Below are 26,966 nucleotides of genomic sequence, written 5' to 3'. Positions count from 1 at the left end.
TTTGCGGTTGATTATTTTTACACGAATATCTTCCCACGCTAAGCACATCCAAGCGTTTCCCAATTTTGCATGACTTTATAACCCGAAACCGATACAAGAAAAATATGAGTCATGTGATTTATTACACCTCTCCTTTTTCCTTTCACTTTTTACATCCTTGACATATTAAAACTTCATAATTTGAAAATTTTTAGTAGTTTTAATATAAATCAAGTTTCAGTTTTCAATCTATCACGACTTAAATTTTGCTTTTATCGGTGCAGGACTGATTTGGAGATTCTACACTAAATAAATCTTATTACTAGACACACAATCTCATCACTTTAGGCACTACATCTAAGACTAATATATCACTCCCCCACCCCGATGTAATAAGAAACATATGTACATATTTCAAAACGATTAAAAGAACTAGATATCTACTTGTAATGCGTGTTATTATCGTACTATCTGACCGAAAAGTACAACTGCTGCAATTACGCACGATTGTATGCACGAACAATGAAAAATTCAGTTTTGTCTCTAAAAACTTTCTATCAATTGTATAGTTAACAGAACGAAAAGAAAAAGATTTAATACAGTTGCGATTCCAACGTGAAATAATTCCAAATTCCTTGAACCAAAAATAATGCCGAATATTTTTGTGCAATTTATCAATTAGAGATGTCAGACTGATGTTACAACGAGAGAAAACATCCATGATAAGCTAATACAATATAACTTGGACTTCGGAATTAAAATAGGAAGAAAATAAGGAACCACTTATCCATAACACTGTCAAACAGTCGCGTGTAACGTCACGTCGTCCCATCGATCATCGTGAATTAGTTTTATAAACAGCTTTTGCAACGTGTAATCTTGCTTCTGCGTTTAATTAATATGTCGAGATTAAGATACACTCTCCTATGCGCTTTATATCGCGTAATATATGTATATACCATCGGGCACACGCGATTGTGCCCGATCGAACTTAACTGCACACGATTATCGTATTATAATAAAATATCACAACTAGAATCATTGATACAGTTATGGTATCCTTTACTTAATTTTTTCCACACAGCGTTTTATAGCGTCTCTACTTCTTTTTATTTAGGTAGTTTATTACGTGTGTTAGTGTGTTTTCTTGTGTGTACGTGTACGTGTATGCATGTGTGTATGCGTGTATTTTCACTATACATTGTATAACGTATGCTCTAAAATAAAATCAAATATGAGAGCGTAAAACGTGACTCGGAGCACGCATTGACCGACGATCAAGGTCCGAGACAACCCAAACAACATATCGATGCGAAATCAAGCCGACCTGAATGGTTGGTCCTTTTTGTACCCTTAAAATAGTCGATATGTCGATGCTGTTCGAAAGCCTCCCCTTTCTGCTCGCGTATTCTTCCTACACATCGTAATTCTAAGAAAAGAAAATGAATCGAACGCTAGCGCGATCATTATAGATTCTACGATCCGAACAATCTTCCGATCAATCACCGATCCCGTCGTCAGTCAAGACTTGCTCGCAGAATGAGAAGAAATAAACTATGACTAAAAGTAGATTCGTAGATCTGGACAATAGGCGCAATACGTATACGAGGACGAAAAACAAGAAATGCGATATACTTATATTGTTATACGACTACTGCGGAGTACGCACGTACGTGCGTGCGTGCGTGCAGACCGTGCGTACACGCGCACATCCGGGGGCGTATCCGACGTTACGTGGAGGATGAAAACCTAAAGGATATGACTTGGTTTTTCACATGACTTACTGCGAAGAAGGGTATGGTAGTTTCTGTTCAATGCGACACGAGTATCTCTACTGCCATACGTGGAAGCATGTATGTATGTATTCATGTATGTACACGCAAACTCGGGCACATCTAAAGGCCGTCTAAGTGGCCCGAAAACCGAGAAGAGTGGATACAGCATGCAACACGCACGGTTCCGTGCGGTGATCTCGATGCTTTATCACTGATAACGTCATAGCGCGTTCAGTCTATGTTGAAGAAAACGAAAAAAAAGACTCGCCACCTCTCTACTAATCTTTCTCTTTTCCCGTTATAGTATAAATACGATTAAACAGGCACATCGAGTTGGTTAAATATTTCTTTTCTTTTTTTTCTTTTCGTACAATGCGTAAACGTACTGATGCGTATACGAAAGGATGTCGGGCACAAACTGCTTAAATCTTAAGGGGAGTAAACTGCATAATCGCGTATAAAGAAAGGAGAAGAAGAGCGTGAAGAAACGAAGAAGTCTAAACGTCGCTTTTGCCGAAAGCTAGTTCGGCATCGTTAGATTTACACTGATTCGTCTGATGCCTCTCGATATAAAGGCACTCGAGAGATTTGCGAGGCTATCATGGACCCGATAGCCGTAACGGCCCTGCTCTATAAGTTAAATGTAGCGAAATTGCAGTTGTATATCGATTGTTACTTAACTTTATTGTATCGCGTAAAGGGTTCTTTCTTTTTCTTTTCTCGTGATACCGGTAACATGTTTAAAACTCCGTTACACACCTATGCTACACTTATGTACCTCCATATATTCATATACTCTATATTTTTCCTCCCTTCTTTCCTCTCTCTCACTCTCTCTCTCTCTTTCACTCTCTTCCACACTCTCTGTCTCTTTCTCTCTCCCTCTCTCACCCTATGTGTACAATATCTCTAATTAAACTCTGGACGTGAATCACTCTCTAAACAACATATCGCAATTAATCCCATATACGCCGAATATATTACCGTTAGAACTTTCTATACACTTATCATAATATAGAATTAGCAAAAAACAATGCCTTAAGCGTTATTCCATAAAATCACGAAATGTATATTAGTGATTGCATATATGATGCCGGTATCTAAAGAATATGTATACGCGTACTATAACGATACCGCCTGAGAATAATGATCCTGAAGAGTGAAAATTGATGTAATGGGATGAGCTACGATGATGTTACGAATTGATGCTATTGATTTCAGTTTGGACACTCACACAGAAAGTCTGCGATAAGGAAGAACGCGATTAGACGAGAAGAACGGAATTGCGAAAAAACTCGTTTTATGAAAACTATCTATAAATAGAGCTCTCTGTTCTCCCTGCCTCTCCCCCCCCTCCCTCCCTTTTCCTATAGATATTCTTATTGTTATCATACAAAAAGTCTATGTATGCGCGGAAAAGAAATGTGCTACATGCGATTTTGTGATATCCGCGAGATACTCTTTATCGTAAGACCCACTATAACATTTTATTGCTGTTTGGCATACACTTCTTCCTCTTCTGTTTCTCTCTCTCAATATCCGAAAAAGAAATCTCTCAATTTGCACTTTCGAAATGTTAGTGCATGGGAGAAAGAAATATTACTGAATATTAATTAATGATAGTTAAACTTATGTACAATTTTTATGAAAGCTTTAAAATTGCGGTCACAATTTCGTATTTCAAGTAACATGCTTGAAATAGCGTACAATAACGCTTCTTTGTACAATTCGAAACAAGATATTGTGCATGTGAACAATGATGATCAGTAGCAACAATGATGAATATAATGAGAAATTAATACGACGATGACAATGATGAAAACGACGATGAGAATGAAGACGATTTCTAAAAAAAGATATGTACGTATATATATATATAACACAAAGGTAATAAATAACGGGACTGTTCCAAAAAAGGCACGTCAAGCTTTCGTCAATTCGGATGTCGTACGAATCATCTTGAAGAAATTGGTGTCTTGTGTGAAATTACTTACTGACAAGTAGTCTTCGCGACTACGTTTACGACAACCGGAATAATCCTACGCAAAGAACTTCCTAAAGTTCCGAACATGTGATAGAACTAAATTTTGTATCTGTGTAATGTGTGTGTGTGTGTGTGTGTGTATTTATTTGTTAACGTATACTTCAGTATAACACGCAAGCTACAAAGGATAATGTGGCTACCTCGTTAGTCTTGAGTGCCCGTTATAAATAAAATATTGTAAAAGACTACAGCATTATACACCCCCATAGCGAAACTCTTAATATAATCGAAAAATCCCACCAGCGGAAAACAAAGCCGATCGCTACGTCGACAATCAGGGAACTTAATTCACTAAAATAATCTTGTTAAAGAGGATTATAAAACAAGATATCTGTGCGCATGCGCGCAATATGCTCCACGGCATACCATGAAGAAATGCAAACTCATTTTGCGGTTTAAAGTCAATCGCAAAATACAAATCGCGTAATGAATCACATATGAATGACGTTCATTAACAGTTTTCATTCACGTACACATACGTGAATTGCTGCTGCTGCCACTACGTGCAGCGTATCTCTATCGCTATCGGTGTTCCCGACCCGTTTAAGTTGCATACCAATGTGTTTCTTATATGCGTATATATGTATATGTACAATAGAAACTATGCGTATAAACGTTAAATAGATCGGGACACCTCGATAGAAAATTTTGGTCTGTACAATGTCCGTATATAAACTCTACCTCTTCCGTAATAAAACTTCGGTCTCTGGAAACTTACGAAATTTATAGCATGCCGCATACGCCAAAATAACGTGTCTTCAAATTCGCACGAAGGAGAAAAGGAAAAAACATGCACAGTTTCACAAGTAGATCAATTTACGTACAATCGCACGTGATCTTTTCTCGACTGATCTCGAAATTGTCACGAAGAGGAGGCTGTTATAGACACACAAGTGGTGTATAACAAACATTCCAAAAGATTTTGTTGCATTGTCTCGTGTTACTCTTCCTAGAATGGTCGGAAGGGAGTGGTCGCTGCCAAGGACGGATTGTCAAAAATTTTCACTTTTAAACGCGCACCTGCCCATCGTTTTTTTTTCCTTTCCTTTTACCACATTATGCTCGGTCATAAAATCCCTGCGAGATGTACCGTAACACCGATCGTACTGACAAATCGCAGCGATGCGGACGTTCCCTCGCCACCGAAGCCATCTACTGGCCAAAAGCACACGAAGGAGACGAGAAAAAATATGCACGATAGAATGCGTTCTTTTTTTTCTATTATATTTACCCGGACTGATGTTTCACTGGTTTTGGCATGAGCGGCTCGTAAGTTCCCAGAAAATCATATGGTTATCCATATTTATTCCCTCATACGATTCTTAATTTATAACGCTCGACGGTAATTAATTTATTCGGTGAACCACAAACCAGAAGGTTGATATTGGTGTTTGGCTGGCGAAAGCGGGGCCAATCCGTAGACTGCTGTAGGTTGCATATGCGCAGGCAGCGGATGTGCTGCGTGACTTGCCAGTAATGGTCTGGCCGAGCTGTGATGAGCTGGCGGTGGCAACGCTCGACTAGAATCATACAACGTTAATGGAGACGAGCTGTAAAAAACGGATAACGCACATTAGAAAGTCTTCATAAAGCTCTAAAAAAGAAATTATAAGTTTTTCTTATAATAGAGATTGGCTGATTTACGGATTTATATATGCATATTTCCTTGAGAATAAACTCAAGAATCAGAGAGTGATCAACTTGAACATTCAATAAGATTGCAACGAGATTATAAATTTTCTTGAGCAGGATATTGTTGCACTTAATGTTTAAGCACTGGCGCATATTCTCATAATGTCTGAACTCAATGCAGTCTCGGCATGAATACTCATTCCACGCGAAACGCGAAATAAATAACATGAAATATTTTTATACATTAAATCATACATTAAATACGACGCGAGTGCTCAAAGATCAAGGCACGATTCTACGAATCAAGAATTGCAAGGAAACCATGATACGTATCGGGAGATATGTAAATTGAGCAATTGATTCTTTTTGTCGTCCCACCGAGAAACATGCATCTGGAACGGTGTGTGGATTCATAAAGGGAAAGAATTCACAATTCGCAACTCTACTTCGAAAGGACACAGACGCACACACATGTATGGTGATATTGAACGTTAGAACAAAATTGTAGTAACGATATATATATATATATATATATATATATATATATATATATATGGTACACATGCATGCATCATCTAAGTCACTAGATACACACCCGGGCGTGAATCCTTGATAAGTGGGCACTTGCGGCTGCTGGATAGCGGTAGCAGCCTGTGACGGCGCGGCAGTAACGTACACCGGCGGTGGCACCGCATGAGGCCTCGTGCGCACATGAGCGTACTCCTGGTAGAGAGGTTGTCCTAAATGCTGAGCACTGCTTAGTACAGGCCCGCCCGTGGGACTTCTGCCGCTGCCACTGCCGCCGGGGCTCAGATGAGCTGGGTGTCCGTGATGGCTGTGAGTATGACCCGGATGGGCCGCCGAACCTACTACCTGGTTCTGCCTACAAAACGCAAAATGCACCCGTCCGTTATGCGGTTCACATGCCTCAATTACTTACTGCAACACGTCGCTCTTTAAGGGGAAAGACGGAGAATTAACGGATGCGCTCCCGAGATGATCGACTGGTTCACGGTACATATGTTGCTCTCTACGAAAACTCGTATCAAGATCCACCATGCAGTACGAAGATCAAATTTACTTGCCCAGGGTGTGCAAACTGCTCGGCATCGGGCTCGATCGTATCGTTTTTTAGGAAAAGAAAGGGGAGTTTGCATGCACGTAGCGCCTATTGTTTTCGACGCGGAGCATGCATCGCACGTCGCTGTGTCGTATCGCATAAATCATTCTACCCAGCACGGTTACTCGGTTCCGTAATCACGATACATGCCCCGAGAAGACATACGGACGAAAAGGGGATCATGCCGAAGGGGATTCTTACCTATACTGATGCACCGGATTGGCCACTACCCACTTCTGATGATCTCTCGAATGAGCAGCCGGTGGTTGAACATACTCGTGCTTGTACTCGGCGCGTTTTCCAGGCCAGGAGACTCGTTTATCCGTGCCAGTTGTATACACGATATGCTGTTCTTGGAGGTGAGGATGCGCACTACTCGTGGTCACATACTGCAAGAAGTGGTCATGCATGTCATAGACGTCATCCTAGAAAAACATTAACCAAAGGAAATTATTTAAAAAACGAAAAAAGCGTAAAGAATACCGTCCTATACGCGCACTTCTCCCTTCAGGACGTTCTGCAAAATGCCAAATAAACGGAGCGGTTCGGCAATTCCGAGGAAATTGCAAATGAAAGGAATGAGATTTAAATCAAATCAATGCCAGCGACAAAATGCCAAAAAAGAATTGTAGTCAACCTGATAGGTCGGTGGCTCTTTGCAAGCTGGCGCATGGCACGGATGTGGAGCGAGGTACTCGACGCCGGGTTCCGGTTTCGTCGCAACGTTTATCATGTTGCACTCGGATTGCACCTTTGCCAACAGCCGTTTCTTTTGTGAGCAATATCCCGAGCTACTGCTGCAAACATTGATAGTTTTACAAATTTATAATATAGATAATAAAATAAATAAAAATATAAATGATATGAAATGGTAGTAAAATTATTTACAGTAAGAATGTTCTTCATTCTCTAAATTGCTAAATTGCTTTTAATAAAAATGTCAGATAAAGTTCAAAACCTGATAATACCATCAACATCACTTATTTATTAAACGAATACTCACTTGCTAACGTGAAGTGGCTGTTGTGGCTCGTGTTTGATTAACTGCGTGGCCTGTTGACTCTGAGTCGGTTGTTGAGCCAGATGTTGATACAAATAAGCATGCGTTCGGCTCGGGCTGACTTCGCCATCGCTGTCGCCAACGGTGACGCAGCTGATGATATTCTTGCGTTGCGATGTTCGATGCGACGAAGAGCTGCCGTGAGCCGTAGCATGGCTGCTGGTGTGCGTGACCTGGTGGATCGGTACGACAACCGGTGGCGATTGCCTGCTGTAATGCAAGCAGGACGTTAATCCATTTGATCTAGTTAATAAAATCATAGAGACGTCAAGAAGCACTGCGTGCTTCGACCATCGGCAAGCTAGCGCCACATCCGTGAAATATCACATGCCACAGATACACAGATTTGCAATAATGTTACGCTGTATGACTGTGTCCAGGCTCTGGACTGCGACTGGTGCCGAAAAAAGTAGTCGATTATTTTTTCTCATTCACGATACACTCCTCCTGAATCGATATATTTTAACTTTTAAAAAATCAGTCGCACCAGAGCCTGGACAAACCGTGTATACGAGTCTTTGAGTTTGTGTTAGTTGACAGTTGTTTCACACTAAGCTCCGCAACCAGATCCCTGAATAGCCTGTACATTTATTTCGCAAAACGTATCCGAGTACATCAAGATTATTATTGCGTAATCATGTAAGTACAAAATTTATAAGACTCTTCGAAATCCAGATAAGGAACTAAATATCGATCCCTTCCGAGAAAGCAAAGCACACGTGTTAAGAGGAAAACCCGGTCTCGAACAACACTTAGGAGCAAAGTAGGCTCGATATCATAAAGTAAAGTAAGAAATCAATCCTGATCCATTCTGTTAATTGCGTATTCTTAACGAGGCTCCATTAATGATCGTTAATCACAACAAGATCGCCCGCAATGGCACGTTACACACATTAATGTACCTTCGTATGACTTCTTCACGGACAGGACGTCCGTCGCCCGACAGGCGAGTTGCCAAACTTTGACAGGCGCTGCACTGACGGTCTCCGCAGCTGTTAAGGATACCCATGCGTGATTCTACTACCAACTAATAATGCAATAACAGATAGACGCGTACCTAACCAAATATTTCTTACAAAGGGAATCAGTTAACGTTACTGTTGGAAAAGTGAGAGAATGCAATTTCAATGTTTTTCTTCGGCTTCGGATATGCACGATTTTTGAGTAGTAGTCTTAATTTTTTTTTAGCGCGGTCTCGACTCGCCAATCGACTTGTACATTCGACTCGTGCACTTACCACTTTCCAGCTACCTCGTCTTCACTATCGCTGATCGTAATAACCGAGACGGCCGGCGAAGGCGTGTCGTCGATCGTGATGGTTTGCTGTCGCGCCGTTGCAACCGGTTGATGCTCCACGTTGTGACTACTACTGCTATGCTTGCCGCTGTGATGGTGAGACTGCACCGGCTGATCCTGCCAATGACTACTCGCCGGCGAGTGCCGTCGCATGCTGCTGGGCGGTGTACTTTCCTTCACCCGTTTCTTCACCGGGCTCAGCTGTTGCGTCTCCTTCTTGTGTTCGTGCCTGTGCTGAGTCTGCTGAGGTATCGCAACGTGGTGCTGATGGTGTTTCGTGACAGTGCGTTTGCCCCAACTTTGCGACGGATGCTCAACGAGTGCACTAGCGTTATACACTTCCGCCGCGACAGGGAATACCGGTCGCTGATCCTTCCCCAAAACAAGGGAGATTAGTTAAACACTGATCGTTAAAAAATATCTTTTCTTTTATTAAAAGACATTATTCTATACGTGAAAGTGTAAAAAATATTATGTAAGGAGAAACAATAAAATAATAATTAATAATTCAATAAAATAAAATAATTCCAAAATATGTACGAATTGTTTATCGACGAGTCCTACCTGTAGAATAGCGGAACTGTCAACGATGAGAGGTCTTCCCCAGTCCCCGGCGTCACTCAGCAATGGCTGCTGGATGGCTGCGTGCTGCGGTGGCAACTGCTGCCACGATGGTACGATCGCGGCCATCTGACGGCTCCCACCAGGCCAAGAAGTCTGTACAGCATTCTATGATGATCATAAACGTACATCAACATACCAGACCATCAGGTCACTTATAAGGGAGCACGGTCTCGTTTTACTTACCGTAAGTAACATTTGTCGACCGGTTTCGACCATCGAAACGGGAACCGCAGCATACTGTTGTTGAGCGGCCGCGGCTGCCGCGGCCACGGCTTGCTGCGATATGATCGACGACTGAATTTGTAGCGGTGCTTGTTGCGCTTGTGGTGGCTGTTGTGTAAATCAATCAAATTGTTAATAATTAATCATTCTAATTAGCTATATATATATATATATGTGCAGCATCTAATAAGCTAGTAGATGCGCAAATAAGTTCTACCCACTATTAATAGATGAATATTAACAGCGGGTAGAACTTATTCACGCACCTAATAGTATCATATTAGGCTGGTGCAAAAATTCTGGCGGTTTTTGGTTCACGGTTAAAACCCGCGATTATTTTTGCACCAGCCTGATACATATTCATACGCGTAAATAATATCTGCGTCACCTGAGCGACAACCACATGCTTCGCGGGGCTCGGCATGGTTTGATAGCCAGGCGGCGGACACAATATACCAGGCACCAGCTGATGCGGGAAGTCGTGCACGCCGCTTCGCGCACTATTCGATCCGCTGGACGAACTGCTGTACTGTGCGCGTCGACTACTGTTGCTGTATATCTGATACTGAAATTCGAAAATCTATGAATTATACAAAGAAACTATTAGCTGTAGAAATAAGTTTCCATCGCTAACGTTAAATATTGAATTTTCCGATAACATATTGCAGTTAATCAGCAAATGCAAAAGAATAGTAAAGTATGGAAATATATACCAGATTGTCATATCCTGTCTGCGCAGTACGGTGTTCTCTAACCAATCGTTGCACTTGATTCGTCAGTTGGTTATTGAAGGTGAGCGTCACCGCGCTGCCATTCGTGGTCGGTACAAAATTGGCTACTAAAGACGTTGGTGGAGGTGGTTGAGGTGCCGGTGGAGCCTGATGGTGCGCAGGACTCGCGGTGAAGTCCCCGGCGCGCCTGCAAATCTCCATCATCTGGACGGAAGCTTTGACGTTGTTACAGTGCGCGTAATCGACTAGGTGAGCCAGGGTCACAAATGCATGGTTCAGTGCCTCGCCCGGTGTTATACGCCGCTCCTACGCATTGCCGAAGCAAAGGTGAGAGAGATTCACGTTGAATAAGCATGAGAAACTTCAACGGCCCAAGTAATCAGAAGCATCAATTAGATATTACTACCTGGTCCATCGTAAGCATCCTCTTCAATAGGTCAATGAACTCTCTCCTGTCCGCTTTCTCTGGCAAGAGTTGACCGCCATCCAAGTCAGTTGGTACATTAACCTGACCGATATCGTCAAGGCAATTAAAAATATACTTCCTCGCTTCCTTGGATTTGATACCAGTCTCCGCCTCGTGCTCTTCTGGTGTCTTTAACCGCCAAAATGGATATGTACCTACAAGATATACGTGTAAAATACGTGAGACGGGTGTCGACTGCGCGATGTCAGTGATTATTACTCTGCTACGATCGAGTTACGTACTGTCCACGTCTCGGTAAAAGAATTTGGTGGTTTTGCTGGCGCTGTTTAGCATGTGCTCCGTCGGTAGGCCCTGTGTTTGACTTATGTATCGTATCTGATCGTACTCGGAGCTGCCCGGGTATAGAGGCCATCCCAGGAACAACTCCGCGACTACACAGCCGAGCGACCACATATCTATCGCTTCACAATACGGAAGTCCCAGTATGATCTCGGGTGCGCGGTAATATCGCGACTGCAAGTAAGTATTACAGACAGCTTTGGACACATGCGAGGCTGATCCGAAATCGATGACCTTCACGCGATAGGGCTGACGCATCGGGTCCACCAGCATAATATTCTCCGGCTTCAGATCAGCGTGTATCAATCCTAATTGCTGCGAGGACGAAGATTTACACAGTTAATTCACAGTTCATTAGATATTCATTAGAATATTCATTCACATATCGAGCCACATCTACCTTCAGTTTCAATAAGGCGGTGAGAACTTGTTGGAGGATGGGCCTGATGTACTTGAGAGGTAGGGGTGAGAATTTGTTCTGTTTCAGGAAGTCGTAGAGGTTCTGCTCCAACATTTCGAATACCAAGCAGGTGTGCGATTTGTGCTGGAAGCACTCGTAGGCGCGCACAAAATTGAACTCATCCGCATTTTCCTGACTAAGTCGAGACAGGATGGAGACCTACGAGACGCATATGGAAACATGATAAAGCGCACTATACATATACTACACTGTACTTACTACACAGAGATACGCGAGTACAGGAGCACGAGTGCTTCCGTCCTTAACATTTCTTACCTCAATCTGACCTTGGCGCGCGTACGATGGATGGTTCTTTAAAATTTTGATGGCTACTATCTCGTTTGTTCCTTTCTTCCAACACTTCACGACCTGCAAGGAAACGGTACGTTTTTACAGGTTTCTCATTTGTAGCTGCTTTACTTATAGCTGCATGTAGTCTCGCACAAACGTCCTGGACAAACGGCAAAGTTTATACGCGATACGTACCTGCCCAAAAGTACCCCTGCCAAGAAACTCGAGGACCTCGTACTGGTTGGTCATAGAATAGAGGACTTCGTGCTGCACCAAATGATAATCCCCGTCGCCTTGGGGATTGCTACCGCCGCCACCTCCGTTGGCCGCGTTGGCCACTTGCTTGCTATGCGCCGTCATGCCCGTCTGCTTGCTGTGCTGTTGTTGCAGCTGCTGTTGCTGAGTTTGGGTCTGATGCAGCGGCACTATATTACTCGCCGCTTCAATCGCGTTGGCGGAATGGACTGCCAGACCGTCATTACCCTCTCTCGACCAAGTTTTTCTCTGTAGAAAGAACATGTCTTACGTACCATTCTTTTACATTGAAAATTTATCACCGGTAGGACATGAGGAATAAGTGATGGTAGTAGTAGGAAGAAAGACCGGCAAACAGATATCCGTAACAAACGCTAGACAAATACCGAGAGCTGGAGAATTTGCCGCGTCGACATCTACGACGCAAAAGGAGAGCTTCGATCGCCGCGGTTACAGCCCGATTGCGTGATTCGCGCTCGCGCGCCGTTGGAGATTAATTAACGGACGCGTATCCACGCGGCGAACGCTGGTACCGTACATTTTCGTGCTGCGTGACGTCGTGAATCAACAACCATCCGCTTGGTCGGCTGGTCACTTATCAGTGATGATCGAGGAGGAAAACGTACTCCCGATGGTCTGATTCGCGAGCATTTTCGTCCTCTTTGGCGAGTCGCTCTCGGAGTCGCGCATGGTCATCGAAATCGTGATTCCACGAGCTCGCTACGCCGGCAGAATTTCGCGAACATCACGGCGATACATGCGGTGCGCGCACGTCCGACAACGTGCACACATTCGCATGATGCTCGGCATGAAATATGTAATGGGAACCTTGAAGGCAATCGATAGTTAACTACGCCATACGGAAATGTTATCTACGCTGGCGGCGCGCTCGTGACACCCCGGTGCAACGATAGACAACTACCGAAACACGATCGCCACACGCCCTGATCCTCGATGCGCAATTCGAGTGCACACACGCGCTCGGTGTGCACGTTAATAAATCCGTTCGGATTTTTCGGAAAGACGAAAGTCAGAAAAGAAAGGAGAACGACTGCGAGGGCGAGGACGAGGAAGAGCGACGGACACAAGCGTAAACGGGAGGGAGAGCCTTTACGGCTTCGAGGAATCGGATTATCCGCGTGAAGGCTCTCCTTGGCCCATCAACGATACCGATACACCCGTTTCCGGGTGGCAACCGACCGATGCGGTGAGTGCTCCGCGTCCGTCCGGACGGACCGCGATATCGCACTCTGACGGCTATCTCTCCCGCGTGACTCGCCCGACGACCAGCAGTCAAACAGTATTTTATCTCGTCGCCTGATTTCGTCGGCGCTCCTTCGAATCGATCGCGAGAGGATGACGTATAAATGCACGGGTATCGCGCTCGCCTACTCGGGAGTATTAGTATTCATAAGTTCCCGGTACTAGACGTCATTTTCCCACGAGACGTCGAGACGCACGCGTCGTTGATCCCGCGATCGGAAAATTAATGAGCGCCGAGAGAGGATGCCGAGAGGTATTTTTCCTCGCTATTAGAAGGGAGAGCTCGTTAACTCTCAGATGCGCAAACGCGACTCTTCGGCTTGCGACGTTAAATCACGGACGATGTATCGTGAATCAACGTGCCAAATGGACTCGGTCACGCCTACTATGTGTATATTCGAAATGGCACGAACGCCTAGATTAGTCCAACGTACGTCGATTTAGAACTTTGGCCGTCGAGAGCGAACGCATTGGGTCTCGATCGCAACGAGGACAGCGAGGAGAATCGCGCGGCGCAGCGTGTGGCGACGAACGTTGCGAGACGTTTGCGTATCGCACGGCGAGCGAGAACGTTAGGAGACATTCGGTATCGCGAACGCAATGAATCAGCGAGGGCAATATTGCGGCAAACATTACCCGTCCGACGTTACCGGATCGGTGGTCGAGTTACGAGCGACGTGAGCGAGCGCAGTTTTGGAAACTTGGTGAGGAGGTGAAAAGGAAGAGGGAACACTAAGCGTACGAGCGTACCGGGGACGATTATTAAACGAGATATTAGTACGGGATACGGTTCTTAAGTGCACTCGGAACGGCTTCGTGCCACGCACACCAGAAACCAGATCCACAGCTCCACAAGCTGCGAGTAGCGGAATTAAATTTCGCTTCCTTTTACCCAATTTAATCGAGGGGACAGTCTTCGTCGCACGATCGTGATACACTTATTGGGAAATAATCGGAGAAAGAGCGGCTTAATCGACAATAGATCGCTATGCGAACACGAGTGGCAAGCGACACGCGAGCGAACAGTACGCTGTGTCTTCTTGCTGCAAGCTAGAGATCGAGCCTTTCCCTTTCGCCTGGCTTGTAGCAAGAGGCATCAGTTGCGAAGCAAGAAGTATCACGACTCGTTGCCAAACGTAGCCTCCCCTCGACAGAAAATGACTTGACTCTCAGGCTGCGCTGTATGCCAATAAGCGGTTAGTAGTCATTAAGTTTTATTCGCCAGAGCTAAGGACGACACGTACAAGACCGTGAAAGAAAGTTCTTCCTGCTTGCCTGCTGTTAAGAACAATATAGAAAACTGTAACTGCTGCACTGCCGGCCACAGTTATTCGCGCTCTCGTAATTACACGTGCACCGTGCACGGTGCGGTTGGCTCCGTAAGTATACGAGAGCGATGGCGTAACAACTACGACAGGCTACCGCGAAACACGAAACTGGCAAACAAATGACACTGAAACATCGCCGCGATTGTTTTCTCATTGTGCAGATTATGCACGATACCAAAGAAAGGAAACAAACCGAAGTCGATACTTTGCGCCGCGCATTAAGCGCTTAAACACGACCCATGTTGATCCTGAGCGCAACTGAAAAGGAGGTCACGGCATTGAAAACTTGATTGCGAAATAATACGTAATAATCGAGCAACGAAAGTAACGCAAATCTTGGATCCCGCGGCTGGTTACAGAGCGAAATCCTAATTCAAACACAATCTTCATAATTAAATAAAAGTCGAATAAAAAAAAGTAGAGCACTGTCGCAGAAGCGACGTACTGTATGATTTCTGTCTGTATGATTCTGATTCCCCGAAAGCGCGGCAAGATACAACAGTGCAGGAAGTGGCACCAACCTTCTGGCCACAGCGTTGGTACGTGTCTAAGAGCTTGATCGTCGAGGCTCGTACCAGGGTCTGCTGGTTCGGGCTACTCTTCTGCAGCGCATTATTGTTGTGCAGCGAGCTAAATGCAGTATTAGCACCGTTCACGGAATACCGTTGTTGCAGACCAGTACTGTCCAATTGATATTCGCCGGCCGATTGGACCAATGCGTGCTGGATCACCGGTTGGCTCACGTTGTAATCTAACTTGCGCTTCTTGCTAGGATGATGAACGGTGTTGTTACTGCTGCTGCTGCTGCTGCTGCTGCTGCCGTTGACGCTACTCGTCTGCTGTGTTTGGATGAACATGTCACACATTCCCTGCAATAGGAAAGAACATGGTCTTACGAATAATGATAAAACTACTATTATAAAACTTGGAAATTCCATTGTACTATAGATAATCATTCGGTACTATATGTGTCCTTAATCGGGATGAATGCGCATCAAGATGATAATTCTGTCCGCCTGACGTTATTGAAGCACAGAGATATTAATGTGTGTATAATTGTAATAAATTTTTCAAATAGAGATCCTAAAGCTAAAGGTTAGCACTGCTGACAATGCACCACGTACAATGAGGTCTAAGTAATCTGGATGATTGTCTTCTTTCTTGACTGCCGATACCTTGAAATAATTGACACGTTGTAATATTCTCAAACCGGCGTTATTGCACTATGACTTTGGACACAATAATTCTGATAACTATTAATGCTAGAATATGCTACCAAAATAGTCACACTATTATCAACTGAACCGAGACCTGCGCATACCAGCTGTAACTCAATGACAATGGTACTCTCGCGCTCACAAGAGTGACGCCAAGTTCCTTGGGCATTTGAAAGAAACCTCGACAAAAGCGTGAGTTGCCATAGCGGAAAAACACCAGAGAGAGAGAGAGTAGAAAAAGTCAGTAAGGCCAACGACCATGAATATTTTAGAGTCTCCTTCACCGACGTGCGTTCACATAAGGCACCAACGTCGGTTTGGGTCAGTGATTCTCAAAGAAGCATCACTGGATATCATATTTCCACGCGCAAATGGTCATCAGAGAGAAGAGTGGCCGCTTTCCGTTTTTTCAATAAATACTGACTGCCCGCACACGTTTGTGAGGAGCAAACAGTCTCCACGGATTTATTGGTCGCGCCGTTCTAGGAACGGCCTTTTATCTTCTCTGTCTCGTCGTTCTCGTTCTGATTGAGAGTTCTCGTTGCTTGTTCGCTCTTATCATTCGAATATATTAAATGTTTCGAAACAACTTGCCAGTTTCATGGCTATTTTAAGAATACCACTTGGCTTTGCGAGTCTCCCCAAAAAAATGCTCCTCGTAAATCTGAACGCGCAGCGACGTCGCGCATTAAAAATTATCGTTGCCATAAATGCGAAAATGACGCTGGCAATACGGAGAAACTCGGGAAAGATGAGAAGCATGAATATACAGCAGGAATACATAGAAACTTCACGTACTACCACTTTCAACCTCTATAATTTTATAGAATATCAAGTGTGATGCAGAATTAATTAAGAAAAAGAAGAGTTTAGCCTCAAATTGAATTTTTATCAAATTTTTATCAAAGTAAAAAGAACATTTTGAAGTTCCCTGGTCCTCATGGTATATCGTGGACGGTTATTTTCCCGTTCGCTGTCAACGCACACCGTACGTTCACGTAATTCCCCCTGATCGTACCTAGATACGCAATATTGCACAATGCATTTGTGACTCATAGCCGGAGTTGCCGGACGAAGAATACCGGGCGAACGAAAACACATCCGATCGATCGCTATCCTAAATGTCTCGGGAACACAGCGCGATTTCAATTCCACCGTCATGGCTCCTCCTCTGCTCTCCTCTGTCGTTATCTATCGATCTATCGGCACACATCTCGTTTTCTCCTCCTCTCTTTCTGTTCCCTCTATTGTTCTGATCGTCAATTTAACTGCGTGCGCGACGTGCTCTAATTATACCACTGACTGTCAGAAATAGTGCTGGTCCGCATTATGAACGATCTACGGTACCATGAGGTACAGTTACGTTTGAGTTAACCGGCTCGACACCCGTCGGATCTTAACAAACTGGTGCAAACAAGTAGCACGAGATCGTGCTGGTTGTCTGGCAAGCCGTGGAAGAAAATAAAAAAGAGAAACACGACATCTCTCTCTCTCTCTCTCTCTCTCCCGACGACGCAGCTTCGTCGTCAGTCGCAAAGTGACACACTCTCTTCGTACTCGGCAATCTGCGAGATCGGAGATCGAGGGACTGATATCATAATATCGATTGGAGCGATCGGAGAGTCGCATTCAATACGCTTCGTGGTTTAGATTTGCGGTGCGTTCGCACCGTTTAACCGGCAATCCTCGACAATCACGATCAACTATAGCATAATTATAGTAATTAACGCGTATAGAAAACAATGCAGCACCTGTTGATACGTACGTAATGATCGCGCGCGCATCTTACTCAAAATTGCACGGAGAACAAGAGGGACGTACAGGGCGTATCAGGAAGTCTCGCGAATTGCAAATCGGGAAAATTGCCGGTAATCCGCTTCGGTGAAATAATAAGTAGCCGGCGGCAGCTCCGCGAAAGCCGCCGGCGTTTGCGGAAGGATCTGGGGTGAGCGTGGCTTCGCGGTAATTCGTCAGGTCACGTCACGATGACTCACCGCCTTGTGGATGAAAGTAATAAAACTTTGCGTCACCCTGTAGCAGCCCACCCCCGCTACACGTAATCCGTATATGTACCGCGTGTCCGGAGATACGTATATAGGTATGCATCGCACGCGCTTATATTCCGCGCGATGAGTCAAGCCGATCGATTGATGAAATCCGAGCTCGTCGAAAACTTTCCTGACGAGAGATTCGAGAGGTGATCAAGAACGTCCAGCGAAACTCAAGAGACCAACGCGATGGTGGAGAGATCAAGACTCGCGATCAAGGGTGATCGAGTCACGCGTAAAACATTAAATGAGTTAATAATCGAGCGGATTTATTAGGCAGTCGGTAACGGCAACTTTCTAAGAGTGAAATTTCTGCGTCGCCGTAAATTTGAAGCAGTTCGAAGCGCACGGAAAATTCTCCAACTTTCAATATGAAATTATCTCTGATTATTCTCAGATTAAATCGCATGCGTTAAATTTCCTCTAATGCGGTATTTATCTTGACTTGCGCGCATGCAAAAGGTAATTACGTTTTATTATCCGTATATTTTTCTCGTGTTTTCTGGAGCGACCTGTACGCGGGTACATCCGGCTACGGGTGTTTTACCGCGAGTCAGTGAACACAAGCGGGACACAAATAATGCGTTAACCTCTCGCTGCGCACGCCGACAGATTTACCGTGTACGTCGTATATTTTCGTGTATTTTTCGAAAATCGCTACGGAGAACCGCGCATTTAACAATACCGGGACCCGCCTGTGTCGTGACTCCGAGTTCGCTCCCCGACAGTGCACCCCGATGAGTGCATACCGTAAAAAGAATCGTCGGAGGGAGACTGGTGGCACATCTAAGCTTATCTTTAGAGAAACACCTGCGATATCGCCGGGAGAAACCGTCGCCCACAAGACGACGGGAAGGTTATTCATTTTTAAGGGTGTCACACTTTTCTGGGTTGTTGCCGCGCGTAGGAGGCTCTTAACATGGGGAAGCCCGCAAAATCAGCGGAAGAACACGCGCGCGTCTCGTACCGTATTCACGGCCTGCGTGCGTGCGTGTGTGCGTACGTAAGCGTAATACGGCTGCATGTTCCGAGAGACGAGATACGTGGAATATTTTTTCAATGCCCGCGAAAGAGCAAAAGCACGCGGCTAAATGCGGATAATAAAGACGATTGCGCGTTTTCCGTTCATTCGCGTACACGTACACAGGAAATTGCTCCTTTATACTCGGCCTCATCGGGATTTCGTCCATGATCTGCGTGACCGGCGACACACGGCGGTATCATGTTTTCATTTCCGCGGGGAGGAGAACGCGCATCGGCTCACGTGGCCACAGAAATAAAGCGTAGATTCAGCGGTCATACACCGGTGACCGGTCATTCACTGATGCATGCACCCCGCGCGACGTGCACATTGATAGTACGCAATCGATATGCCTCTCGACAGCTGCGAGAAGTCACTTTTAAAATGTCTAGCAGAACGTGCGACGTACGATACCAAGAAGTCGCCGGAAGAAGCATCAGCGCTCGTTTAGCATTATCACGGGCAGCTTTTAGTTGCCCTCGAGAGCCGACTAATCAGACGCGTGACGCAAACGAGACGCGCGCGCAGCTCTTAATGCGGTATTATATTAATTCCCGGCGCAGCGCAGGGAGGCACCGGCCTGTTGTAAATTAGCGCCCCGGTATCGCGACCATAAACGTCCCCGGCGTTACGTTCCCCTGTATTTATAACTAGCGGCGATTCGCTGGCGCGCGCAAAAGTTCGCCGACAAATTGGAAGCGTTCGTGCGTTTGGGTTTCATTTGCGCGGAGGCGCCGAGTGAAACGGCATCGCCAACAATCGAGGGTGCCGAGTAATCCTTCGCAAATGGTGCACCGTAAATAATCGCGCCTAATGCAAATGTAACTGCGTAATGTATAATCCCCCTCCCGCGAGCGCCCAATAAAGACGCGCGTCAGCGCCGCGATGAACGCGCTGATATTTCCGAATCGTCCCTTGCATATTACCCGCAGTTTACAAAATTACGAATGATGGGGAGAATAAAGAAGACGGAGAAGTCCTCTATAAAGCTTCTTGACGTTATGACGATAATTTCAATACTTCAAAAGAAGCTGAAAATAATATAATGACATGGAAATAAAATATAATGACACTTTCTATAGAGCTTTGCGCTTTGCACTTCCTCAAAGATGCGCTGCAGAAGTTTCTCTTTATTTTATTTTCTTCCACGTTTACTCTTTAAGAATGTTTTACGTTTACTCTTTTTAAAACTAAATGCTTGATTGAAGAAGGATTGCAGAAGTTCGAGGTTTTCACTTTCAGGGAATGGTTTCGTTTAATGAATCTCAATCGAAACCGTTTTGCGCGAGCGAGCAGACATCGTTACGTCGCAGCGCGCCGAGAGATGCACTCTATGCTCTCGCGTACGCATGTGCGTCAGTAAAAGACTCGCCATCGAAGCAAGATTCGTCGATGTACGTCGTCTCCGTGGGGTCTAATTATAATTTTTACGTAAACCCACCCTTGCGCAAATAAACGTGCGTCCACGCGGAATAAATCGCCCGCTCGTAATTATTACGCAAGGTGTGCCTCGCCGAGGCACAAACGCGCGGCTTTTCGAGGAACATGAGGAGCGCCGACGAGCCAATGACGATTAGGTAATTGTTACATAGGATTAACAAACAATGGGGACCACGTGCACGTCCTTATGACGTCAGTACTCATCGAAAAACGCTCGCTTCCTGTTCAGGCGACCGCGAAAATTCCGCGCGAAGACGATCTTTAATTTTCCTCGCAGCTCAAGAGACCCGAACTGCGCGCTCGCACGCTTCGCCGAATCGTTCTCCATTTTTTATTTTTGCTGTGTGCATACATACATGACCGATAAAACATCGAGTGTGTTTTGTGAGGAGGGACCGCGCCCGAACGAACGCCAGACGATATTTATATCGATCAAACTCCTTTGGACGATGGAAGGACGACGTGACGCCTCTCCTCGCAACGGGAGAAGACACTTGGAGCGACGTATATTTAACGCAGTTGGATTCCGGAGTGAACGGACTCTTGCTGAACGAGAAGCTGTGGAAACCCTCCGCAGCCTATAATAATACTGTGACCTGCAGAGCCTGTACAGACATAAACGAACATAGAACATTGTGCGAGGGAAACATATGACGGCGGCGCGTCATTATGGCCCGAAAAGGTATCTTTTCTTCGGCTGAAACCTCCACAACCGTCGAGGATACGAGGATTCAATTTACCACTGTATCCCGGACCACAATTTCCACCCGTTTTCCGAATGTTTTCCCCCCGTCCGAGAAGTTATATGTTTTCTCGCAAATTGAAATTTAAGACGCATACGAAAGTATCGAAAGCTGCACCTTCAGGCATAAAGCCAAATCGACTATATACAGATACATATATAGGTATATCGTGTATTATAATATATAAAAAACAACAATATCCTACACAATACCAAAAATCTCCGATTCGGCGAAGAAATGCTCTATTCCTCTATACGCGTAGAAGCAAATTCGCAAAAAGCAAAGATGCACACAATTAATGCGATGCGTTTGTCGATTGGATGTGATTGCCGATTTCAAGAGATGGAACTTACATAGTTAAAATTTCCATAGTAGTACGATGCGTTCCTTCGGAACGATGGACGTGTCACCACTGCTTAACGGCCGGTGCAACGTACTCCGAATACGAGTACGTGAGTTGTGCGTGCGTGCGTGCGTGCGTGCGTGTGCACGTGTTGACGCACTTGCACACATGTCTCCATGTATGCCTCCGTGAGGGAGAACCGCCATATAAAAATGCTCTAACGGACAGGCAACGTGTGTCGTTAAATGCCTACACGTATAGGTGTAACGCGACGTCATAGCTGTATCCACGTTGCAAGGTTCACTCGAAAAAGACTCGAGAGCAGAAGGCTCTCAAGCCCGATCGAGAAAACCCGCATCGTGTGCGTACGAGCTGTCATGTATCATTCTACCGTGTAGCTTCACAATCCACTTTTTACGCAGTACATTAGTTCGTCATCAGTTTGTACACCATTCTGCTCCGAGATCAAAAAGAATTAAGAATTTTTTGCTCGAGCAATATTCAACGTATAATAATAATTTCATGATGAAAATTGCAAGCAATGCATTTTCATAGAACTGAAATTTTCATAGAACTCAAACACGTCATTAAATGAACAGTAACTAAATAGCCTGTTCCAGAGAAGAAGTTTCTAAGCGTATGAAGAATTTTTGGAAAATAAGATACATTTGTCTCTTTTAAGTGACGGGGTTTAATCTATCACTCAAACGAGCTCTTTGTGAAATATTGTGTCGTTCGGAGCGGAGTGATGAACCATTTCGAGCGTCGCTAATATTTCTGAAATGTGGCACACTGCAATGCCTAATACTTTGGCTGGTCTGCTATCTCGAGTATACGAGTCGCTGCGAATCGTTACATTATCTCTTGTCATATCTCGCATTCGTCTCACAACTCGCGCCACCAGACGTGCCAATGAACGTATAGCAGCACGTTAAAAGCCATTACGTCGAAAGACTTTCCATTACCCAAGGAAACATTTGCTCAAGCCGATACAGCTGGAACGAGAGAAATATCTACCTAGAAGGCAAATAGTGACTCATCATGAGGAATGATTAAAAAAACCGTTTTTTGTTCTTCGCGACGTGTCATTCTCAATTTTCTTCTTCTGGCAAGGGAGAGTTTGGCCGTTTCCGTTCGAGCGCGAGACGACTTTTTCTCGCGTGACACGCACGAAAACGACACGGCTTGCTGTCGCGAGCAAGCGAAACCGAATTTCCTGGCGGCGAGCTACGCCGAAACGTAACCACGGGCCAAGCGAGCGAATCGATAAGCTCTTACCGAATTCAGGCCTGCCTGCCTGCCTACCTACCTCCTCGCAAAATTGCTCATTACGGGCGCTCGGTCGGGGCGCTCCCCGGCGCGCGTTTCAGCGCGCACCAACGAGAGTGGACTGAAATCCCCGTTTACGTCCAGGACAATGTCTACTACCGAAAACGAAGCCGACGGGCTCTCCATGCTAATGCTCAGGTATAGGGAGATACCCGCATGAAACGGTCGAAGCATTGATGCTCGATAGGAACTACCACGCGCATATATGGGGTGTGCCCGAAAATCAACACACGCACACACACATACACGCAACACCAATACACGTTACGCGCACACCACGTCGTGCGGCGCCGGAACGATTTTTCACAGCCAATATTGCGACCCTGTATGATGCGATGGTCGAGTCGTTCAAGCGCAGTCACAACGGCAAAACCCAGAGCGATTAACGTAAAAAGAGGCATTCAAGATATCCTTGCAAGGTGTAATAAATAAATAAATATCTCGCAATGTGATGTAACAGTAAAAAAATACTTTTACAAGATTTCTTTCGAAGCTTCGCTACTGACATGTATAGATCAATCTACATTCGTGTGTGTGTGTGTGTGTGTGTTAACACAACATCGTCGACGTCAGGCACGGAGGCAACGACTGCATCCGCGCCGCTCGGCGCGCCGACAATCGCGAGCAATAGCGTGACGCGAGGAAATCGCGATCCAGAAAGGTTTCTGCGACGCGTTACGCCGACTACAACGCGACAGATGTTTCGTCGTGGACGTTACCTTGCACGACGGCACGGCCCTGAGGCCTGGTCGAGTACAAGAATACGACATTAAGCTACAAACGGTCACATTATCGGCGCACAGAAAGCGAACTTTTGCGGACAATAACGACGGCAGGGTTCCATCCAGACCTCGAGGTTCCGGGAACACCTGCGCGTTTTGCCTGCGAGTTTTACCTGCGAGTTTTACCTGCGAGTGGCTCGGCGTTCCGTCGGCACGTAACGCGGACGATTGGTTACGCGCGATTAAAACTCAGCGTGTCTTAAATGAATAAAATGAAAGTGAGTAGAATGGCTGCCGGTTGTAGCGGTCCACTACGTTTTAAAGCGGAGCCAAGGCAAACCTGGCTCTAATCACGCTCGAACAGCTGAATAAGTCTTAACGACACGTACACGGTTTTATGACTAGATTATTCATGCTCAGTGCGATAGAGCGGCAATATTTATGTAAAAAGTCCTGACGTATAAAGAAGTGGTATAATATAGTGTAGAACAGAAGCAAATCCACAACGATTTTTGTAAAGGGTAATAATGTTAGCAATTTGAAACTTCATGCTGCATCGAGGAAGGTCAGTATACCTGTATACCCAAAATCGAGGAAGGTCAGTATACCTGTGTACCCAAAATCGAAGAAAGTCAATGACCTGTACCCAAAATCATTTCTGGAACATAGCAGTGTTCACAGGTAAGAAAAAATAGGGCAAATTGCGAAGGTTTACCATTTTCGTCGAACAATGCGAGAACAGGCGAGAATAGATGGCAAAGAAAACGACAAAAAGACGAGGGAGACCGTAACGACTAATTCGCAATACCGATGACAGGAGGTTTCTTAACGCAGTTACGCCCATTTCGGCGCCGCGACATACGACGTAAGGAATGCCTTCGTCATTCAGCGAATATAGCACCGCAATTTCTAGGTTATGTTCAGCTGGTCAACTCGACTCACGGGGAAAGCGTATCGAGTCGTCTTGCAAAAAACGCACGTTCTCGTTCTCCCTCTCCGTCGTCGTATTTTTCGTACTTTTGCTCGAGTTTTCGAGTGCGGCCGGGAGCGCGCGAGAGAACGCACGCGGAAGAGACAGGATCCGGCATAATCGGCAACTTTGAGGGGATCAAAAACGGGATTGGGATGGTATCGCAATGATAAGATCGCCAAGCGAAAATTGCATCGCAAAGTGTAATGCGGCGTACATGGAAAAGAACCGGTGCGCCTCGTGTCGAGGGCGAGAAAGAGAGATTGAGAGTAAGTGAGAGAGAGGGAACGGAGTCATGCGAAACGAGGAGAGAGAGAGAGAGAGAGAAAGATGGAAGAGTCGTTTCCTTTTGGATAAAATACAACCGCACGTCGCACGAAGAGAGACGTGCACGACGCGGACGGTGGAACACGGTTACGGCCGGATCGGATTGCTCGCGGACGCGATTCAAAAATAAGACGCGCATCGATGTGCCGGGAAATGCCACCGGGGCGTCGCACGCGCGCACCGTCGCGCTGACGACGACGACGACGATGATGTCGAGCTTTTACCCTAAAGTTTTCGAGGTTAGTGCGATAAACAGTGGCCGCGCGACAGATGTTCCCGGGGTCCTCGGTTTCCTATTCCGCGATTGTATAGCGAGCAATGAGTAGAGCGGGGACCATTCAATTGACGGAACGGAGCCTGGCACGGGGGAAAGTGCGGACCGACAAAGTGCAGACACTGATAGACAGCCACGCAGGCAGACGTACGGCTAGCCAGGGGAGAGATATATATATAGAGAGAGAGAGAAAGAGAAGAAAAAGGACGACCACAGAGATGCGAGAACAGGGAGGAATAGCGACGGGCACAGGAAAGGAGAAGAGACAGGTCGTTATCGATACGCGACAATTTTGCGCGAGGCACGAGAGCACGCGGTGCAATTCCACATCGTCACGGAAGATACCCGATGATAAGTGGATTTTTGGCTAAAAAGAAAGAGAGAGAGAGAGAAAAGATATCTTTGTACGAATATCTACATGTGAGAAGGAAGAGAAAGACAGACAGACACAAAGAAAGAGTGTATGTATGTGTGTGATACTGTCAGACAGGTTGTTATCGCAAAGTTGCAAAAACGAGCGCGCGGGCGTAACGTCGCTGAAGAAGATTACCCGAAGAGACGAGCACGCAGCAGATCCCAACTTGTTTACGCTTCTCACACACCCGATATATACGCGAACCGTACGGTGCGTACGTGCGTGAGCTTCTGCTCGTTCGGGGCTGGTAGAGTCCACGTATGGCTCGCTCGTCCGTCGCTCGCGTGCGACGTGCGACGGGATCGGGCACACCGTTCAACGAATCGGACCGGACGTACCCTCGCCTGTCACGTCACCGGTGTATCACGAATACTATTGCGAATGCAAAGCGAAAATACTCCGAAAGTATCGTTCTCGATCAGGGCTTCCTGCTTCCGACGAACGGAGAAGGCAGAAAAACGGATGAACGAGCGAGCGAACGAACGAACAACCGACCGTCGGAGATCGTCTCCCGACGGAGACAGATGATGAAAAAATCTGGTGTTGCGAGAGGAGAGAAGGAGAGAGGCCAAGGGAAAAGGAAAGAAAGACGGAACAGCAGAAATTGCGCACGTAAGCGGAGAAATCTCACCTCTCGCTTCTTGGCCAGTGTCTCTCGCTTCAGGGACGGGCCCGACGATCACGTAGCCGCATGTTCGACTTATCCACAGACTGTTTGTATCCCCGGTCCGGTCTGTCGGTCCTCGTCAGCGACACACAGCCATCTTGCGTAGCGGCTGGTCTGGCCCGTCGCACGGACACCTTCGGTGCGGTGGCCCCCGGCGAGAGCGACTGAGAGAAGCGATGACGACGGCGGCGACGACGGTGGAGGCGATGTGTTGTGGAGGGGGAAGATGCCGCTGGCCAACGAGCGAGACGACCACTGCGCCGCCCAATGACGACGCGCGACGGCACGGAGGACGGAGCAGAACGATGTTGAGATGATGTTGATGACGATGACAACGACGGCGACGATAATGACGATGATGATGATGGTGATAACAATGACAACGACGACGACAACGACGAGGACGGCGACGATGGAGGCGACGAGGAGGAGGACGAGACGCGGCCTCGCCGACGAGGTGCGTGTCGCACTAACACAGGGGCGCGCGCGTACACCACCGGGCACCAGTGTACACGTAACACACCATGCGACTCCTCTTTTCTCCTATTCTCTCCTTAGCGTACAGGCTCACACCGAAGTACCATCGGAGTGCACCTCGGCACCA

The 26,966-nt window shown here is 46.0% G+C and overlaps 1 protein-coding gene across 10 annotated transcripts; it reads right to left on the bottom strand.

Moving 5' to 3' along the window:
* On the bottom strand, positions 1-26,718 carry LOC105283588 (homeodomain-interacting protein kinase 2). Of its 10 annotated transcripts, none has more exons than XM_011346458.3 (18): positions 26,327-26,718; positions 15,368-15,715; positions 12,196-12,504; positions 11,986-12,078; positions 11,650-11,868; positions 11,192-11,564; positions 10,887-11,104; positions 10,466-10,789; positions 10,141-10,317; positions 9,714-9,860; positions 9,471-9,635; positions 8,848-9,278; positions 8,513-8,602; positions 7,554-7,820; positions 7,188-7,347; positions 6,752-6,975; positions 6,026-6,313; positions 1-5,318 (listed from the first exon to the last, which is right to left on the bottom strand). In XM_011346458.3, exons 2-18 carry the CDS (start codon positions 15,710-15,712, stop codon positions 5,150-5,152), a joined length of 3,999 nt encoding a protein of 1,332 aa, XP_011344760.1. In that variant the 5' UTR covers positions 15,713-15,715; positions 26,327-26,718; the 3' UTR covers positions 1-5,149. The 10 variants fall into 10 exon arrangements, with proteins under 10 accessions (XP_011344760.1, XP_011344757.1, XP_011344759.1 ...); XM_011346455.3 differs by having other exon boundaries at positions 1-5,348; positions 7,188-7,344; XM_011346457.3 differs by having other exon boundaries at positions 1-5,348; positions 9,471-9,623.
* Between the last annotated feature and the right edge of the window lie 248 nt (positions 26,719-26,966).

Source organism: Ooceraea biroi, chromosome 4 (genome assembly GCF_003672135.1).
Source record: "Ooceraea biroi isolate clonal line C1 chromosome 4, Obir_v5.4, whole genome shotgun sequence".
Taxonomy (NCBI): domain Eukaryota; kingdom Metazoa; phylum Arthropoda; class Insecta; order Hymenoptera; family Formicidae; genus Ooceraea; species Ooceraea biroi.
Note: the sequence above shows the minus strand (reverse complement) of the source record. Positions and strands in the feature narration are given on the sequence as shown.

Excerpts from the sequence above, each read along its gene's own strand:
- LOC105283588 (XM_011346453.3), bottom strand. The coding sequence starts at position 15,712 with ATGTGTGACATGTTCATCCAAACACAGCAGACGAGTAGCGTCAACGGC. Across the intron at positions 11,869-11,985 it reads CGCGCCAAGGTCAGATTGAG|GTCTCCATCCTGTCTCGACT; the intron begins GTAAGAAATGTT and ends TGCGTCTCGTAG. Across the intron at positions 9,861-10,140 it reads AGCATGTGGTTGTCGCTCAG|CCACCACAAGCGCAACAAGC; the intron begins GTGACGCAGATA and ends TTTACACAACAG.